Source organism: Ranitomeya variabilis, chromosome 3 (assembly GCF_051348905.1).
Source record: "Ranitomeya variabilis isolate aRanVar5 chromosome 3, aRanVar5.hap1, whole genome shotgun sequence".
In the NCBI taxonomy this organism is placed as follows: domain Eukaryota; kingdom Metazoa; phylum Chordata; class Amphibia; order Anura; family Dendrobatidae; genus Ranitomeya; species Ranitomeya variabilis.
This window is the reverse complement of record NC_135234.1, coordinates 5,579,079-5,599,551: the sequence shown is the minus strand read 5'-3', so window position 1 is coordinate 5,599,551 and position 20,473 is coordinate 5,579,079. Positions and strand designations below refer to the sequence as shown.

General features: G+C 48.1%; 1 protein-coding gene across 1 annotated transcript in view; it reads right to left on the bottom strand.

Moving 5' to 3' along the window:
* Nucleotides 1-19,602, bottom strand: part of LOC143814901 (sodium/potassium-transporting ATPase subunit alpha-1-like) — a 40,608-nt gene extending 21,006 nt beyond the window's left edge. Inside the window, exons 1-11 of the mRNA XM_077293574.1 lie at nucleotides 19,464-19,602; nucleotides 4,445-4,552; nucleotides 4,308-4,367; nucleotides 4,027-4,230; nucleotides 3,837-3,950; nucleotides 3,623-3,757; nucleotides 3,428-3,545; nucleotides 3,079-3,347; nucleotides 2,805-3,003; nucleotides 2,292-2,401; nucleotides 2,082-2,216 (exon numbers count right to left, since the gene is read on the bottom strand). Of these exons, the coding sequence (XP_077149689.1) occupies nucleotides 2,082-2,216; nucleotides 2,292-2,401; nucleotides 2,805-3,003; nucleotides 3,079-3,347; nucleotides 3,428-3,545; nucleotides 3,623-3,757; nucleotides 3,837-3,950; nucleotides 4,027-4,230; nucleotides 4,308-4,367; nucleotides 4,445-4,552; nucleotides 19,464-19,475 (1,464 nt within the window). The 5' untranslated portion in view covers nucleotides 19,476-19,602. The remainder of the gene's footprint in view (nucleotides 1-2,081; nucleotides 2,217-2,291; nucleotides 2,402-2,804; nucleotides 3,004-3,078; nucleotides 3,348-3,427; nucleotides 3,546-3,622; nucleotides 3,758-3,836; nucleotides 3,951-4,026; nucleotides 4,231-4,307; nucleotides 4,368-4,444; nucleotides 4,553-19,463) is intronic.
* Between the last annotated feature and the right edge of the window lie 871 nt (nucleotides 19,603-20,473).

The window sequence follows — 20,473 nt, the reverse complement described above, 5'->3', positions numbered from 1 at the left end:
CAACAGGTTCCCTTTAAAACAAAACTGAAAATAAAGATTCAGAATCAATCGCAAGACAGATTTCATCAACTGAGATATAATTGTAATCAGTATAACAGCGCCGACCTGACATTGTGTGTACATTACTATGCACAACCCTGCAGACAGGTTCCCTTTAGCGTATGTTTCCACGGTAAGTAAACGCTGCTTGTTTGACGCTGCAGCGTCAAACAAGCAGCGTCCAGATGTTCCAGCATAGTGGAGGGGATTTTATGAAATCCCGTCTCCACTATGCGTGGAAACCCGCACGCGGCGGCCCTGCGACTCCGGACATGCTGCGCGTCTTTTCAGAACGCAGCATGTCCGTACACCTTGCGGGGACGCAGCGTCCCCGCAAGGCATATCACAGGGCCCTATGGCGAGAGGTGCGATGATCCCGGATGTGTACTGTACACATCCGGCACCATCGCGTCCCAGAAAGGGGGCGGGGCTTAGCGCCGAGCGATACCGCCGCGTAGCCTTAACGTGGAAACATACCCTTAGAATGTGGTATCCAAGTCATTTTCACACTAGCTATTGCTTAGTTCTATTCCTCCCATTTTATAATGCAATTTTCGCTGGTTTTGCCCAGATCTAGAATCTTGCATTTCTCCCTGTTAAAGAACATTCTATTAGTTACTGCCCATTATTCAAGCATATCTAGATCCTTCTGAATCCTTTCTCCATCTTCTCTAGCGTTAGCTATCCCCCCTAGCTTTGCATTGCCTGGAAATTTGATTAGTTTACCTTCAGTTTCTTTATCATTTATAGCAATGTTGAACACTGGGGCCAGGACAGAGCCTTGTGGTACCCCACTTGAAACACTCTTCCAACTGGATGTGCAACCATTTATCACCAGTCTTTGGAGTACGATCACCGAGTCAGTTATGAATCCACCTAACCGTAGCCTTGTCCATCACATACTTGGTAATTTTAATTACTGTATTCTTATCAAACTACTAACACATGCTGTTTAATAATTGGTTCAAAGATCTTTCCTGGTATAGAAGAAAGGCGCATTGGCCTGTAATTTCCTGGCTCCGTCTTCTTTCCTTTTCTGAAGACAGGGACAACATTTACCCTTCAATCTTCTGAGACTTCTTTTGGTCTTCACGATTTTTCAAAGATTCTGGCTAGTGGTTCTGCAATTTCCTCTGCTAACTCTTTCAGCACCCTAGGATGTAATTCATCTGGACCAGGAGATGCAATTTCATGTAAATTAGCTAAGTGTTCTCTCACCATCTCTGTTTATGGATAGTGTGGATTTTTTTTATTCCTTCGATGGCACCCTGAAGATCAGTTGAGGTTACAATTGCTTTCTTATAGAACACAGATGCAAAATGGTTATTTTAAAGTTCGGCTTCTCAACATTATTTTTGATCACTTCAACCTTTTCATCCTGTAAAAATCCTACAGCATCTTTGACTTTTGCTTGTGACATCCCTCCCCCAGAATCATTTTTATTGCTTTTCGTCTCCCTTGCAAGTCTCACTTCGTTACTCGTTTTCCACTTCTAACGCTTGCCCTGCAGACCACATATTCTTCTTTAGATATTCCCCCATCCTTCCATTTGATATACTTTTTTCTTTTTAGCATGTGTTTAAGTTCTGCGTTCATCTATCCAAAGTTTTTTTTTTCCTTCTTTTAAATAGCATATTTAATGCATTTTTTTTTAAATCAATTTGCCACGTTTTATGGATAGGAAGAATTCATGTGTGCACTCATATCCTTGACTCCAATGGATTACCTTTCAAAAAAATTTGTTTTTGAACACTCTAGTCTGGTACTTCAGAGGATCAGGTGGACGACTGTTACCAAGTACAGAACGGCTGCAGAGGAGCTCAGCCCCACAGCATGTTGCACCTTGGCTTGCACGTTTATTTTAAGCAGATTTGACAGCCGCCTCCTGCCCTCCTCCCAGCCAACCCGCAAAGCAGCAATCATCTGATCTGAGCCTTGGGCCTACGGCAGAGTTAGCCGTTCACACCAGCCAGCAGGGAGCCTGGGCGATTCTGTACAGATGACGTGATAGACCCAGTATACATGGCCGATGAACATCTCACCTGGTATTTGTTGGTGGAGTTGAAGGGGATCTCGGCCACTTTCTGGTTCTTCTCCCTCATGTCCCTCACAGATCCACAACAGAGCTCAATACACTTCAGCAGAGCAGATTCAGAGGCATCTCCGGCGACATCCCGCTGCAGGAGAGGAGGACAGTGAGGAGGGCGCAGATCCAGAGAACCTCAGAATAATGGACCGGGAAACAGACTCACCTTCAGGATAGGAGTGTTCTCCTGCCCGGCCTGGAACACAGCACGGTTACACAGGCCAGCAACACGGGACAGGGCGGTCCATGTGGGCGAGGTCTTATCAAAGGAGGCACCTGCAGGGTGGTTGGGGGGGGAGGGATAAGAGTTGGAGTGGGATGGGAAAACGAGCAGCACCTTAGAGTCCACAAAACTCTCACTATTAAAAGTGATAAGAGAATCCAAGAGCCAGAATCAGAGATACCCCCCTCTCTTTCTCCCCCAAAACAGCACCATCTGTTACAGCTGTGACCCCAGAACAGAACCATCTTACAATGTTCCCAGGAGCTGATGTACCCCACCACATATTACAGCAGAGACCCTGAGCACTCCACCTCCAACAGCATTCCCAAGACAACCTCCACACACGTATCATTTGTAACAGTTGTGACTCCTAGGTCAGCACCATCTTACAAAGAACCCCCAAAACTTCGAGCACTCCTCCATCCATTACAACATCCCTGAACCCAGTCATCGTACCGCTCTGATTTTCTGTGGTATCTGCTTCATGAATCTGGTTATCAAACCACATGTGTGCCACAGTCATACGATTCTGTGTGAGGGTCCCGGTCTTGTCGGAGCAGATGGTGGAGGTAGATCCAAGGGTTTCCACGGCTTCCAGATTTTTTACCAGACAGTTCTTCCGAGCCATTCTCTTAGCGGTGAGTGTAAGGCACACCTACAGAAGGCAAAAAGGACTTTAGTGGAACTGCTGAGCGGTCCAACCAGCGTCCACCTCCATTTCACTACTCACAGTGACTGTAGCGAGGAGACCCTCAGGCACGTTGGCGACAATGATACCAATGAGGAAGATGACGGCCTCCAGCCAAGTGTACTGCAAGATGAGTGACAGGACGAAGAAGGAGACACCCAGGAAAACAGCCACACCGGTGATTATGTGGATGAAGTGCTCAATCTCAACAGCGATTGGCGTACGGCCGCCCTCCAGACCCGATGCCAGGGTGGCGATACGTCCCATGACTGTGCGGTCTCCGGTGTTGATGACGATACCACGAGCGGTTCCTGTAGAGGGAGGATTGGAAAAGTCACATGTGATCTGGCAAATCCCAAACTGCATCTAACAGCTACCGGCAGATACTCACCCTCCACACAGTTGGTGGAAAAGAAGGCGATGTTTCGGGTCTCCAAGGGGTTCTCATTAGTGAAGTCAGGAGACCTGGTCTGCGGCTCAGATTCTCCAGTCAGGGAGGAGTTATCCACCTATCAGTTATTGGAAAAATCGTGAAGCAGCTCACAACAGTGAGGCAAACCATTTGTGATGTGTAGCTTCCGCTGACCTTACAACCATGGGCAGATATGATACGGAGATCGGCCGGGATTCTGTCACCACCCTTCACTTCTACCAAGTCTCCTTGGACGACATCTTCCGCGTTAATGCTCAGCTTCTCACCGTTGCGGATAACTAGGGCTTGCTGAGATAAGAGATGTCAAGTCAGGATACCAGCACATTACTAGATATAGGTTCAGCAGCCGGATGTACACAGGCCGCACCTGGGGCACCATGTTCTTGAAGGATTCCATGATCTTCGAGCTTTTTGCCTCTTGGTAGTAAGAAAAGCAGCCGGTGATTATCACAACAGCGGACAGAACAACACCGAGGTAGAGCTGTGTAGGGTAGAGGACAATGTTATACACAGAGGAAGACACACACGATAACCCTTATGAAGGCAGTGCTGCTCACATCATCATTCTGTGGTTCGTCCTCAGTCACAGATCGAATACCATACGCCATGAAGCAGAGAAGGGCACCAATCCATAGCAGCATAGAGAAGCCTCCAAACAGCTGTCGGCAGAACTTTACCCACTCTGGAGTGGTGGGGGGCGGCGTCAAGGCGTTTGGACCATCACGTGCCAGGATTTCGGCTGCTCGGGCTGTTGTAAGCCCCTGTAACAGAAGAACCTCTGTGATACAACCGCACAGAGGTGACACTTCAAGCATCACCCAGCCAGCTGCCATCTTACCCGGGTCAGATCAGTGCCATACTTGCGGTGAAGCTCATCCAAGCTCATCTTATGGTCCTCCTGTAAAGAGAAGAGATGGTGAGGGACATCATCTACAGCCCCATGTAAGGAGGCAGATAGTCAGAGTTCTCACTTACCATAGTGACTTCCTTCTTGAGCTCATCCATATCCCGGTCCTTGCTTTTTCCCTTCTTCTTGCCGCCATGTTCAGAAGTGGCAGCAGGCTCATACTTATCATGTCCGGCCTATGGGGAGACAGAGTAAGAAGCTGTCAGCTTGATCTTCTGCCTGTAACAGCTTACAACGTATAACCAGTCAGCTCAGGGTTAATGATGCTCAAATGCAACCCATCCCCCCCCCCCGCAGAATAATGTGCCATAGATATGCCCTGTTTCTTATGAATCAGCCTTTAGGACCATGCCAGCACGCACATGGTTAACCATGTCACTCACATTGCATGATAGTACTCACATGGTTAACTCCCGACTAACAGCCTCAAGGACAACTATACACAGCCTGTGCAGCCCCCCATCCCATCATAACCCCCTATGAGGACTGCAACGGATGATCAGGAGGGGAGTGGTTGCATACCTCCCAACCGTCCCGGATCCCACGGGACTGTCCTGGTTTTGACAGTCAGCCCCGCGATCCCGGGCGGGACATTAGTTGTCCCGCACTACGTGCCTAGGGCGGGGACAATGCAGGGGGCGGCACCTGAGCAAGGTTTGTGGCTGTTTTTTTTTCTTTTATAAAAGCTGGGTCACCTCCCAACCGACCCCGCCCCCCACCCACCCTCCTTGAAGACGATACTCACCCTGCTCCAGCGATGGTCTCGGTTTCTGCAGCGCTCCTGAATGAGCGGTCACGTGGTACCGCTCATTAAGGTCATGAATATGCGCATATTCATGACCTTAATGAGGTATCACCTGACCGCTCACCCAGGAAGAAGGTGCTGAGCCGGGAGTCAGGACAGAGCGAGAGGGATGGCCGCGCGGTGAGGAACAGGTAAGTATGAGGGACGGGGGACAGGGTAGGGGGGGGATGAAGGAGGACGGTAAGCCACGCCATTCAAGATGGGAGCGTGGGGGGGATGAGCCATGAATACAGGAGGGGGAAATATGAGCCATGAATACAGGAGGGGGGGAGATATGAGCCATGTATACAGGAGGGGGGGGGATATGAGCCATGTATACAGGAGGGGGGGGGGGGGAATATGAGCCATACATACAGGAGGGGGGGGGGAATATGAGCCATGCATACAGGAGGGGGGGTCATTATACAGTAATAAGCATCATGTGGGATCATTATACAGTATGGAGAACTGTGTGGCCATTATACAGTATGGAGCATCATGTGTGGTCATTATACAGTATGGAGCATCATGTGCGGTCATTATACAGTATGGAGCATCATGTGCGGTCATTATACAGTATGGAGCATCATGTGCGGTCATTATACAGTATGGAGCATCATGTGCGGTCATTATACAGTATGGAGCGTCATGTGTGGCCATTATACAGTATGGAGCATCATGTGCGGTCATTATACAGTATGGAGCATCATGTGCGGCCATTATACAGTATGGAGCGTCATGTGTGGCCATTATACAGTATGGGGCATCATGTGTGGTCATTATACAGTATGGAGCACTGTGTGGCCATATTTTTTGTTTATAATTATTGTATATGAAACAGTGTGATCAGCAGTGCTAAATGGGTGTGGTTGGGACGTGGATATGGGTCTGACTAATTATGAATGGGTGTGGTCAGAGGCGTGGCCTAAAATTTGCCACGGCGCGCTTTGCACGCTGCAAACTTTGTCCCTCTTTCCCATCTACAAAAGTTGGGAGGTATGGTGGAAGGGTAGGGACTAATGATGGTGGCATTTGTGGTAAGGTCCAGTCACCAATCTTAGAAGACATAGTGGTTGGAGCAGAAGAAGGACTAATGAGCCACCCTGTACACCCCTATAACAGACGTATACCCCGATGCCTACCACTGAACCCCAATAACAGGCGAGGGACTGAGGACTGATTTGTGGGGGCCAGAGTCTGCCATCAGGGCATGCGCCTGTTATTGGAGGTGCAGAGGCCTGACAGGCGAGTGTGCTCTATCCCTGCACCCCTACGTGGTAATCCTCTACTGCTGCCTTTCAAGGTTAATAAAATTAGTCAGACACTGGATTGGAAAATCCAACTCCAACAATGACCTTGTAAAAAGTCACTGGCACGAGTGCACAGACAGAAGACTGTGCCAACTTCAGGGCAGACGAGGTTCATCGGGCTGCACCCTCCTAGTGGTTATCAGAGCAACGACATGTACCTAACAAAGTGGGGTGGCACTAACAGTTCTGGACGTTCTGTTCTTTAATACAATCATTGCACTAACGTCACAAAAATCTATTCACTGCTGCTATGCATGGTAAGACATCATGACACCCAATATTTAGAGGGTATCTCCAACTGTTCGGGCTCATTGACACCACACACACAGGCAGGTCAGTAAAAGACTGCCGTTGTGTTCAACAGCACAGGTTCATTACATAGGTCAAAGACGGTCAAATAAAACAAATTCTTAATCTCACTGCGTTCATTAGCGCCTGTATACATAGGACGATTATTGGGGAACATTAGTTCCCAGGAGCAATAAATCGGGCAGTGTACAACTAAAAAGGAATTCAATATAGTGCTGGAAAATGTGCCCCCATATTGGAAGGCACTCAACAAGCCATGAGCTGATGGTTGACCTGGGTGTAATCAATACTATTGAAGCACCAGGATCAAAGCAGCAAGGTTGTCTTGGTGCCTGTGTCGCTTGGTCTAAGGCCAGCCTCAGGCTATGTGCACACTTTGCGGATTCCACTGTGGATTTTTCCGCTGCGGAATTCAAAAATCCGCAGTGAAAACCCGTCGAGGTTTTTCATCTGCATTTTCCTATTGGAGCAGGTGAAAATCCGCAGAAAAGAAGTGACATGCTGCGGAATGTAATCCGCTGCGTTTCCGCGCGTTTTTTTCCGCAGCATGTGCACAGCGTTTTTTGTTTCCCATAGTTTTACATTGTACTGTAAACTCATGGGAAACTGCTGCGGATTCGCAGCGGTCAAATCCGCTGTGGATCCGCAGCAAAATCCGCAAAGTGTGCACTTAGCCTCACACGTCCACATAATTCCGGTACCGGAAAAATCAGTACCGGAGTTATCCGTGTCCGTGTGCTCACGTGGCACATCAGTGTGGCACACGTGCGGCAGCCGTGTGCCGACTGAGGACCACACGGACCGTACAGGAGACAGCGCTACAGTAAGCGCTGTCCCCCCCAGCGTGTGGTGCTGAAGCCGCCATTCATTCCTTCTCTCCAGCAGCGTTCGCTGGAGAGAAGGAATGAAAAATCAATGTTTTTTTATTATTTTTGCGTTTAAAATAAAGATCCTTGTCACCTGCCGCCTGCCCGCTGGCATTAAAATACTCACCCAGCTCCCTCGATGCTTCCTCTCAGTGCCGTAGCTTGTCCTGTGTGAGCGGTCACGTGGTGCCGCTCATTACAGTGATGAATATGCGGCTCCACCCCTATTTTAATGCCAGCGGGCAGGCGGCAGGTGACAAGGATCTTTATTTTAAACACAAACATAATAAAAAAAAACACTGATTTTTCATTCCTTCTCTCCAGCGAACGCTGCTGGAGAGAAGGAATGAATGGCAGCTTCAGCACCACACGCTGGGGGGACAGCGCTTAACTCTAGCGCTGTCTCCTGCACGGTCCGTGTGGTACTCAGTCGGCACACGGACAGCATCCGTGTGCGGTACGTGTTTACACGGACCCATTGACTTTAATGGGTCCGTGTGATCCGTGCGCTCCCACGAACACTGACATGTATGTCTCCGTGTTTTTCAAACGGACACACGGTCCGTGAAAACACGCTGACATGTGCAGAGACATTTATTTTAATGTGTCTACGTGAATCAGTGTCTCCTGTACGTGAGAAAACTGTCACCACACGTACCGGAGCCACCGACGTGTGAAACAGGCCTAAAAGGGAAGATCAAAAGCAGCAGTCATCATAAAATTAAGAACCCGAAACATACAAACCAGGAACCAAGGCAGATACAACATAGTCAAAGCCGAAATGGACAGAACAAGGCTTGATTTACTCGGAATTAGCAAATTAAGATGGACTCAAGTCAGACATTTCCAGTCAAGCTCTCCTTAGGTCTACTATTCTGGCAACAATAAATGAAGACAAAACAGTGTCTTTTATTCTTATTAGCCAGAATTGTCCTGAAGTACTATGCAGTCAGTGATAGTCAACTCAATAAGACTACAAGGAGCACAAATCCATGCCAGTAATAAGTCTACTCACAATACAGAAGCCAAAGAAAAAGGGAGGACATTCAACTATTTTACAATCAAATTCAAGAGAGGAAGGGAAAAAAAAAAAAAAAAGACACCCACACACCACAAGATGCTAAAATGTATACTAATGGAGAGCCATTTGGGATAAAGAACTTAATCAAAAGATATGTACAGAGATAAAAAGCAAACTTCTTAGGGGCAAGACCAGGAGGCGCGACTAAAGATTGAAGAGATACGACAAAGGAGTGGGTAACCCAGAAGGAGCCAGGAGTGGGTAAGGTGAAAGACGCCAACAGGAACAAACTGAGCCAGAACAGATCAAGGAAAGATTTAGAGACTACATGGAACACCTCTACAACAACAACTCAATACGGGAGAAAAAAAAACAAAACTGGAAGCTAAGCAACCTGAAAAACGAAGTTGCTGCAGAGATAAAGCTTCTGTCAAAGATCTTGGATGCGATAATATTCCAATAGAGCTAATATAGTCTTCAGAAGCTGTAGTTGATGTCATCACATGCCTGTGTCAACAAATATGGACAACTGGTAAATGGTCCAAGGACTGGACAAGATGGATGTTTGAGCCTATTTTGAAGGGAGATGCTACTAGAAACTAACGGACTATTGCACTCATACCTCATGCCAGCAAACTGCTACTGAAGAGCATAAAGACTACAGCCTTACTAAGGAAAAAAGTCAGAAAAACAAGCAAGATTAAGAAAAGGCAGAGGAACAAGAGGTGATTAGCAACATTAGATGAATAATGAAAAAGGCCCTAGAATACAAGATCTATTTTCACTTCATCGACTACAGCAAAGCCTTCAACTGTGTTGATTACTGGAAACTTTGGACTACCATGAAGAATATCCTACAAAAATACGGAAGCCAATGCCAGATATCCAAATACACATACCCACATGGCTATGGCAGTAGCGACATGATTATAAATAGTCTGGGACATAATTTATTTGCACTATTGCAATTATTTATTTATATGGCACTAAGCACTTTGTATATTACCCCTATGTGACTATATCTGTATTAAGCACTGCACTTTGATTAATATATCCAGGACATATATGTATTATGGTCTTACTCTGGTCATAAGGATTAGGATTGTGAGGTTCTGCGCCTCTATCTAGACCTTGTTGTTAATTAAACTGATTGTCAGTATGTGGACTTGTATACATACCTTGCTATTATTCTATATTATCTAGTATATGGTGGTGTTAGTTCTTTGCATTTGTATCTCCGTCTTTGTGTGTATTTTAAATTTTATTATTTAATAAAGAATTTGTTGAACTTTATTTGGATATCGGGCATTGGCTTCCGTATTTTTGTAGGATTTTTTCGAGTTGTGGGAAGTGCCATATTTGTAGCCATTTCTCTATATGATATTTACCATGAAGAATATGTGTGTGCAGAAATATCTGAGCAGCCTCATTAGGAACCTTAACATCAAACAAGTAGCAAGAGTGTGAACAGAACACAACATGGTTTAAAGTAGAGCGAGGAGTCAGGCAAGGCAGCATCTTGTCACCATTTCTCTTCAATTTATATGCAAGAGTTATTTTCAGGAAGGCTGGACTTGCCAAAAAAAGACAGAATCAAATTTGCTGGAAGAAGCAACAATCTTAAAATACAAAGATGATACAACAAGCGTAGATGGAATGAAAGACTTATTAGGGTACGTGTCCACGTTCAGGAAACGCTGCGTGTTTGACGCTGCACAGAGCCGCAGCGTCAAACACGCAGCATCCAGATGTTACAGCATAGTGGAGGGGATTTTATCAAATCCCGTCTCCACTATGAGTGGTAACACGCACCCGGCGGCCCTGCGATTACGGACATGCGGCGCGTCTTAAGATCGCAGCATGTCCGTGTACCTAGCGGCGACGCTGTGCCGCCGCAAGGTAAATCACAGGGCCCTATGTGTGGGGTGCGATGATGCCGGATGTGTGCAATAAACACATCCGGCATCATCGCATCACAGAAGGGGGCTCCGTCCAAACCGCCGGCCATCCTGAAGGTGGACACGTACCCTAATGGAGTGTCAAGATGGAACATCGGACTGCTACTCAACACAAAAAAGATATTATTGACTACTGCTAGGTATGATTGGGACAGATTTGAAATGGACGGTGATAAACTGGAAGTTGTAAAGGACTTAACCTACTAGGATTGATGATACCGTATTTTTCGGACTATAAGACGCACCGGACCATAAGGCGCACCCGAAATTTGGGGTGAAAATTGCAGAAAAAAAAGATATTTTATAAGATGGGGGTCCGTCTTATTGTCCGAACTTACAGTATCTTACCTGAGGGCTGGCGGTGGCAGAGCAGGGTCACAGGAGGCATGGTGTCGGCAGAGGTGGGGTAATGCGGTGTGGCGTGCACCTGAGCAGGGTCCCTTCCTGCTTAGGTGGGCGACGCCACGGCCTGGTGTCCATGGGGGGGTTGCAGCAGTGGTGTGGCAACGGCAGAGGTGCGGGGACAATCAGCGGTATGGCGTGAGCAGGGTCCCTTCCACAGGTGAAGTGACGCAGCGGCCCGGTATGCAATGTGAGCAGCAGAGCCGGGTTAATCACCGGTTTATCGGTGGCGGCGGCCATCTTCCCGAGGCCGCGCGTGCACAGATAGAGTGCTCTGCTTCCCGGGGCTTCAGGAAAATGGCCGTGGGTGCACAGATGGAGATCGCAGCGGCCATTTTCCTGAAGCCGAGATCTAAATCTGCTTCAGGAAAATGGCCGCCGCGATCTCCATCAGCGCACGCGCGGCCTCCCGCGGCCATTTTCCTGAAGCAGAGCACTCCATCTGCGCACGCGCGGCCTCAGGAAGATGGCCACCGCCACCACCGATAAACCAGTGATCAACCCAGCTCTGCTGCTCACATTGCTGCTGCGTCACCTCACCGGTGGAAGGGACCCTGCGCACGCAATACCGCACCTCTGCCGCCGCCACCACACCACTGCGGTTAAGCCTGCATTACGACTAAGATGCACCCCCTATTTTCCCCCCTTTTTGGGGGGGGAAAAGTGTGTCTTGTAGTCCGAAAAATACGGGTAACTCAAGATGCAGTAACACCAGACTTCAATAGGAGAATAGCTATGGGCAAATGAAGTCACTGGACAAGGTCTTCAAATTGGAGAAACATTTCACTGGCGACAAAGACACGGCTCATACATAAATTGTCTTTTCTGTGGTAACATACGGATGTGAAACCTGGACATAAAAGACAAAAGAATGGACGACTTTGAAATCTAGTGTTTGAGAAGGATGTTCTCAATACCATGGATGGCAAGAAGAACAAAAATAAATTTTGTAACAAATCAAGTCATACAGGTCACTCAAAGCAAGGATCATCAAGCTACAACTTGCGTACTTTGGACTCAAGGCATGGAGAATATGTGGATACCTCACGAGCTCCAGATTACTGAAGACGTCAAATCATAGAAATGTATTATACATGTGGTTTTTATTGAACGCGTTTCAAATTGTTTAATAAATTCCTGTCAATTGACACCTTCAATAATCAGCAGCACGGGAGGTATCCACAAATTCTCCACATCCTCATTCTCATCGTTTGACAACGTGTGGATCCACAGCAGTTGAACAATGATTCAAAAAGCATAAAAAGTAATAGATCAGGTTAGCACAATCTAATAAGAACAAATTTGTAGGATAAGACCCTATTTGCGCTACTTTGTCCCCTAGTGTTTTATGCAATTTGGACTCATCATACGAAGAGACAATCAATGGAGAAGGACATCATGGTCGGAACGAAAAACAGGCAAAGTATTATACTATCAAGATAAAAAGAAGAGAAAACCCTGGTGGATCCATCTAGGCTTGCACAAGATCGATCTTACTTGAGCCAAAAGGTTTAAAACAAAAAAAAAAAAAAAAAAACACACACACACACACACACACAATCAGTTTCTGGGAATATTGGATGATCATCAATATGATTGCTATAACAATTCCTAGTGGGGCAAGCCTCAAAGGGCATCCGGGGCCACTCAAAAGCCTGGGAAAGGTCTTTGAGCAAGGAGTCAATGGCCTTGGGGCATTTTACTGGAGACATCTACTGTTCCTGTGCAAGAATAGTAGCCCAGCCCAGGAGCCCAAAGTCAGAAGGAGAGCATGATCGCAGCCTCAGGAGCCAGGACAGTATACTGTGGGAACAGTCAACAACCTCAGATAGTAATTATTATTATTATTATTATTAATTTATATAGCACCATTGATTCCATGGTGCTGTACATGAGAAGGGGTTACATACAAATTACAGATAACATTACAGTAGACAAACTTACAATGACAGACTGATACAGAGGGGCGAGGACCCGGCCCTTGCGGGCTTACATTCTACAGGATTATGGGGAAGGAGACAGTAGGTTGGGGGTTGCGGGAGCTCCGATGTTGGTGATAGTAATCTGTTCTAGCACCACGTATATGGGCTGAGCTACACCAAAGCATCACAGCACAGGCCACATGCGCTGGGGAACCATCCACACCATCCCTTGGCAAAGTTTGAATTCCACAAGAACTTCAGAGAAAATAAAGATATACAGTAACCCAAAAAATTGTGTGCCTGCTGAAATTATCCCAAGCATGAGGCCACAACACAGACACCATTGACTATCCAGGGTACAGAGTGGCAGAGAAGGGGTGGCCATGGGACAAAAGCGGCAGAGGGGGGTTGTCACGATATGGTATGAAATATAAGTTTAGTTTCCCTGCCTGTTAGCACCAGCTGAGGGATTTTTGCACTTCTGACCATGGTCCCCAAGAACACATGGCAGACACTGGGCTCAAAACCCCCCTTCCCATTACTTCAGGATTTAGCTTTCCTTCTCAGAGTGTGGGGGTTTTATGAGAGCCAAGGTATTTACGACCGGCATTTCCTGCCGTGTAAGCTCTTGTCCAGCTATAACTGGACTAGAAACTTCTAGAATCCATGAAAGTTCTTTGTTTGGTTTTTGTAAGATATTAGGCAAACCATTTAAGTTAAGAACACGACAATATATATTCTTACTTCCCCTCGGTGGAGCTATCCAGCACTCTAAAGATGAGTTTCTAACTCCATCTGGTAAAGAAGTAGGGATTTCTCTGTAAATATGCATCCCAAATAGGACATATTTGAACTCCCTAGAATGCTAGCGATAATACGAGATGAATGCTGGGTGGGGTATGATGATGACATGTTCGGTAGCGAAGTTACGGGCATCAGATATATTTAATGCACAGTTAGTAAAACTGAAAAGGTAGGAGGGTCTGGGATAGCCAGCCCTTTCTGGTGATGTCACCAAGCTGATCTATAACTGTTTTGGCCGGACTCCAGCAGTGAGTCTGTTGCTGGAAGAACATGCGAGTCTGATCTGAAGAGCTGTACCTCATGCATTGGGATTTTTGGGAGCTCCGCCCACCAGCATGGTGTTTGCCTGAACTGATATGAACTAAGAACATGTGAGTGTTATCTTTTCTCATTTAATCCTCTTTATGTTATAATTACCTTGTACATATTTGCAATTGTCTCATATTGTAACCTCTTTATAGAACTTTTTATAAACACTGCATAAACTTTATGAGTATAATATTTCATACTAGTTCATTCTCCATGCTCTAAACGTACCCTGACTCTTGAAGGGAATTTACGCTACTGTTTTGGGTTAGCTTCGGACCCGTTTAATCGAAGCTGGTGGCGGCACTACTGTGTGCAGGCCTTTGGGTGACTTTGCAGCAACTGCGGCATTGATATTTATTGTTCCTGCCTGAGTGGAAGTAGTTTATCGCCTCGCTGCAGCGTGCCCAATAGCCAGTACATAGCAGGCAGCCTTTCTGGCGACTAATTACCCTAGGTGCAGTACCTAATCCGACCTGACAGTAAGGGGGGCGCCAGAGAGCTGCAAGGTTTAAGTGGAACTGTAAGCGGGATATACACAAATCCCTGCAGTTCATGGTATATTGAAGAGCAGTGGGATACCTAAAATAAGCCCCTGCAGTAACCTAAGAGGTCAATAAACTTGTGTGTGTTTTTTTATCACATTGTGGCAGTGGAGGGATAACTAAGATAACCCCCCTGCACATGTGATAGCCGTCTGTTGGTCTAAAGTCACCCCAATCCGTGACATACTGGTGGCAGTGGTCAGGAATCCCTGGGGATTTTGTGACAAACTGCTGGCCACGGCTAAGGGATCGGGACAGGGGTGAACAAAGGATAGAACCAAGCCCCAGAACTAGGATTAGGAGGAGATCTGTTAGCAGTCGGGGAGGAGGGTCACATAATAGGAGCACCCCAACAACCGCTCACCTACATGGCACAGACATCCCCAGGGGACAGTAACTTCTGCAGGGGCTGCCCTCCACTACATAACATGGCAATGACACCACAAGGTCAGTGCAGCACTCAGGAAGAACCCAAGTACCAGAAAAGACCGTAACAGCGGCTGTTCCCATCTCCTGGCTATATATAGACTGCAGATAAAGCCAATATAAAACCATTAACCCGTGCTGAACAGGATCCTCCCATAACACGGCCTTCAGTATGTGTGGCCCCCACCCCATGCAGGCAGTACATCGCACTCCACAGGGACACGCGGCCCCGGCAGCTGCCAGTGTCAAGGGGCAGCTGAGGCGCCAACACTAATTTACAAGTGAATTAGCTGGCACACCCTTCGTTCCTGGCATCACCCCTCTGCAATGCAGAATCTTACTGCTGCCAACAGCTCACTGCCGGGAAGTCGCAGACAAGAAGGCCAAACCACTACCCACATCACTAGAGAGAGCCGAGAACGCCATCACTAAAGAGCCAGACACTGCCACACAGAACCAACAGGAGGAAGAGGCACCGAACCAGAAGGGGCACAGCGCCGAACCTGGAGGAGGAGGAAAAGCCACGCCGGATACACTAGCAGGGTTATCAATAATTCGCTTATAAAATTTCTGACGTTACCAGGCAACAAACTTTAATTAAAAGTAATAACATCTTGAACAGAGAAAATATTGTTTCAATCAGCACTCCATATATAGTTTGCAGTTTAACAAAATCAAGCAAATTATTGATAAATATATCCGTTTTGTACCAGAATGATGTTTTCAGTCACATTTTATCGAAAGGTCATAGGTGTATTGCAAAAAGGCAGATCGTTTTTTTTTTCTTTTTTATCCCCCAGCCTTTTTCATAGTACTGATACTAGCACCGGTGCACCCACTTAGCTTTCAACCAAAGGTCCTTTTAAAATGTGCTTGCAGTAAATGTAATGTGTAAGTATTCTACAAAGATGCAAGTCACTGATGGTAAATATCCCCATCAACACCATTACACAGCACGTCATTTACTGTGTTTTTTGTAACACATGTAACCTTAGATCTATAAGGTTCACCAGTCGCAAGTTAAAGCCGAGAATATCCAGAACATCAATAATAAAAATACAACATACATTATGGGAATTTAAGCCACTTTTTTGTTTGGTAAAGGTTTCTCCACCAGTTAGGGAGGGCAATTTGCAAAAAAAAAAAAAAAAAAAAAAACCTTCATTCGTGAAGCTTACTGGATTATCCAGCTAGATTCAAAACTGCCAGAAGGGGTTAAACTTTCAAAAGGACGTCATGTTTATTAAAACAGGTATACATTTACTCAAGACTACCCAATATTTTAGCAAAATACATTTTAGTCTTCATCATATATTTCTTCCATGGGTCCTAATGGTTTGACAGTTTTCTCTTCCATTTATTTTTGCCTTTATATACTGCACCACGATATTGGTACATAATCCATAACCACCGTTATTGCATTGTTGCTTTTTCTAACGTGTGTGCGTGCAGTTTCTGCTGCATTGCGCTTATCATGGCCTTTCCATTAGCCACTGTTCAGACATCATGTTTAATAAGGCCAGATCTCTTCTGTCTCAGTTGTGGCTGTCTGAATATCACACGCTCTCTCATCCTGTTTTTGTGATCTAGAAATATACCTTACTTTTGAGAACATCACTCACCTGCATCCCATCCCCCCCCCCATCGTCACTCACCTGCATCCCATCCCCTCCCCCATCGTCACTCACCTGCATCCCATCCCCCCCATCGTCACTCACCTGCATCCCATCCCCCCCCCCCATCGTCACTCACCTGCATCCCATCCCCTCCCCCATCGTCACTCACCTGCATCCCATCCCCCCCATCGTCACTCACCTGCATCCCATCCCCCCCATCGTCACTCACCTGCATCCCATCCCCCCCCCCCCCATCGTCACTCACCTGCATCCCATCCCCCCCATCGTCACTCACCTGCATCCCATCCCCCCCCCCCCCATCGTCACTCACCGGCATCCCATCCCCCCCATCGTCACTCACCTGCATCCCATCCCCCCCCCCCCCATCGTCACTCACCGGCATCCCATCCCCCCCATCGTCACTCACCTGCATCCCATCCCCCCATCGTCACTCACCTGCATCCCATCCCCCCATCGTCACTCACCTGCATCCCATCCCCATCGTTACTCACACACCATTTCCCTTGTCTCCTTTCTCAATAGCTTCCCTGTGTCTTTTGTAAACATGTAGTTCTGTATATTGTTAGTTCTCAGTTGTTTTTTACATGAATATGTATCATATGCTAATGCATGTTGTGAAGTCACATAAGGTTAACCCTTTATTTAGTGCTTCCGCTGGCATCTGGCCACATTCTATGGCTAAGGGCTTTGGCCAGAAACACGTCACAATGGGCAATGGTTTTTAAGTGTCTGGACAACTGTTTTTAATCATGTGAAATAAAGTTACAAATGTCTTATCCATACAGCCATGTGCATCCTTCTCTTCTCAATCCTCTGGGGACAGTAACTTCTGCAGGAGGTGCCCTCCACTACATAACATGGCAATGACACCACAAGGTCAGTGCAGCTTTGCCCCTTACAGTGGGCACTCAGGAAGAACCCATGTAGCAGAAAGAACCGCACCAGCGGCTGATCCCATCCCCCGGCTATATATACATAAAGCCAATATAAAACCATTAACCCGTGCTCAACCGGATCCTCCCATAATACGGCCTTCAGTATGTGTGGCCCCCACCTTATGAAGGGAGTACATCGCACTCCACGGGGACACGAGGCCCCGGCAGCTGCCAGGGTCAAGGGGCAGCCGAGTGAAGTAGCTGGCACACGCTCCATCCCTGGCATCACCGATGCCTCTAGAGAATACCCCCCTCTGCAATGCAGACTCTTACTGCTGCCGCCGGACATAGTCCAACCACTACCCACATCACCACAGAGGGGCACCCAACAGTAACAGGCCATCACTACAGAGCCAGGGACCGCCACACAGGGGGCAGAGGGGCTGTGCTGATCCTCCAGTCTCCAACCACAAGAAACATGAGTGGAGGAAAAAGGAAACAGACAGAAAAAAAAACAAATCACCCCCAATCAACAGAATCATTATCCTGCCCAAGACCACAAATCCAGCCTCCGCAGGCCACTGCCAAGACCCAGCGACCACTGCCCGGATGCCATCATCCTGCCCAGCACCCACTGACAACCGCCCAAACCCAGAGGCCTCTGCCCAGACATCATCATCATCCTGCCCAAGACCACAAACCCAGCCTCCGCAGGCCACTGCCAAGACCCAGCGACCACTGCCCAGATGCCATCATCCTGCCCAGCACTCACTGACAACCGCCCAAACATCATCATCCTGCCCAGCACCCAGAGGACCCTGCCCAGCACCCAACGGCCCCAACCACCATCATCCTGCCAAGGCCCAGCGACCACTGCCCAGCATCCATCATCCTGCCCAGCACCCACTGACAACCACCCAAACCCAGAGGCCCCTGCCCAGACATCATCATCATCCTGCCCAGCACCCAGAGGCCCCTGCCCAGCACCCAACAGCCCCAACCACCATCATCCTGCCAAGGCCCAGCGACCACTGCCCAGCATCCATCATCCTGCCCAGCACCCACTGACAACCACCCAAACCCAGAGGCCTCTGCCCAGACATCATCATTATCCTGCCCAAGACCACAAACCCAGCCTCCGCAGGCCACTGCCAAGACCCAGCGACCACTGCCCAGATGCCATCATCCTGCCAAGCACCCACTGACAACCGCCCAAACCTAGGGGCCCCTGCCCAGACATCATCATCCTGCCCAGCACCCAGAGGCCCCTGCCCATCACTCAACGGCCCCAGCCACCATCATCCTGCCAAGAGCCAGCGACCACTGCCCAGCATCCGTCATCCTGCCCAGCACCCACCATCCTGCCCAGCACCCACTGACAACCGACCAAACCCAGAGGCCCCTGCCAAGACATCATCATCCTGCCCAAGACCACAAACCCAGCCTCCGCAGGCCACTGCCAAGACCCAGCGATGATGACTGCCCAGATGCCATCATCCTGCCCAGCACCCACTGACAACCACCCAAACCCAGAGGCCCCTGCCCAGACATCATCCTGCCCAAGACCACAAACCCAACCTCCGCAGGCCACTGCCAAGACCCAGCGACCACTGCCCAGACGCCATCATCCTGCCCAGCACCCACTGACAACCACCCAAACCCAGAGGCCCCTGCCCAGACATCATCCTGCCCAGCACCCACTGACACCACCGCCCAGACCCAACCACCATCACCCAAACCCAGAGGCCCCTGCCCAGCCACCATCATCCTGCCCAGAATCCGCAGCCCCAACCTCCATCATCCTGCCCAGCAACCAGAGGCCACTGTCCAGACCATTTCCCTCCTTCCGCTGAACCTGACAAGCTACAACCATTATCTCCCCATAACCCCGGTACCGGAGGCCGAGCACCTCCCGCTCTTACCCCGTAACCCATGCTGTCAGCGACCAGATTCTCCTCCTCACCGGGGACCACGCTCTACCGCCGCCTGACTAACGGCGACTGCGCTGCCCCGAAACTTATACCCTGCGACGTCACCATACGTCACCGTCTCCATAGTGACAAGCTCCACCTCTACAGTGAGCGCGCGAACTCTGCCCGCCCACAGCGCGAGCGCGACACTGAGGGAGAGAAAGTGACAAGTCACACAGCGACACACACGGCGTGAGGTAGAATCACAGCGAGGGGGTATATAGTGTACAGGAGGGGTATATAGTGTACAGGAGGGGGTATATAGTGTACAGGAGGGGGTATATAGTGTACAGGAGGGGTATATAGTGTACAGGAGGGGTATATAGTGTACAGGAGGGGTATATAGTGTACAGGAGGGGTATATAGCGTACAGGAGGGGTATATAGTGTACAGGAGGGGTATATAGTGTACAGGAGGGGTATATAGTGTACAGGAGGGGTATATAGTGTACAGGAGGGGTATATAGCGTACAGGAGGGTATATAGTGTACAGGAGGGGTATATAGCGTACAGGAGGGGTATATAGCGTACAGGAGGGGTATATAGTGTACAGGAGGGGTATATAGCGTACAGGAGGAGTATATAGTGTACAGGAGGGGTATATAGTGTACAGGAGGGGTATATAGCGTACAGGAGGAGTATATAGTGTACAGGAGGAGGTATATAGTGTACAGGAGGGGTATATAGTGTACAGGAGGAGGTATATAGTGTACAGGAGGGGTATATAGTGTACAGGAGGGGGTATATAGCGTACAGGAGGGGGTATATAGTGTACAGGAGGGGTATATAGCGTACAGGAGGGGTATATAGTGTACAGGAGGGGTATATAGCGTACAGGAGGAGTATATAGTGTACAGGAGGAGGTATATAGCGTACAGGAGGGGTATATAGCGTACAGGAGGAGGTATATAGTGTACAGGAGGAGTATATAGTGTACAGGAGGGGTATATAGTGTACAGGAGG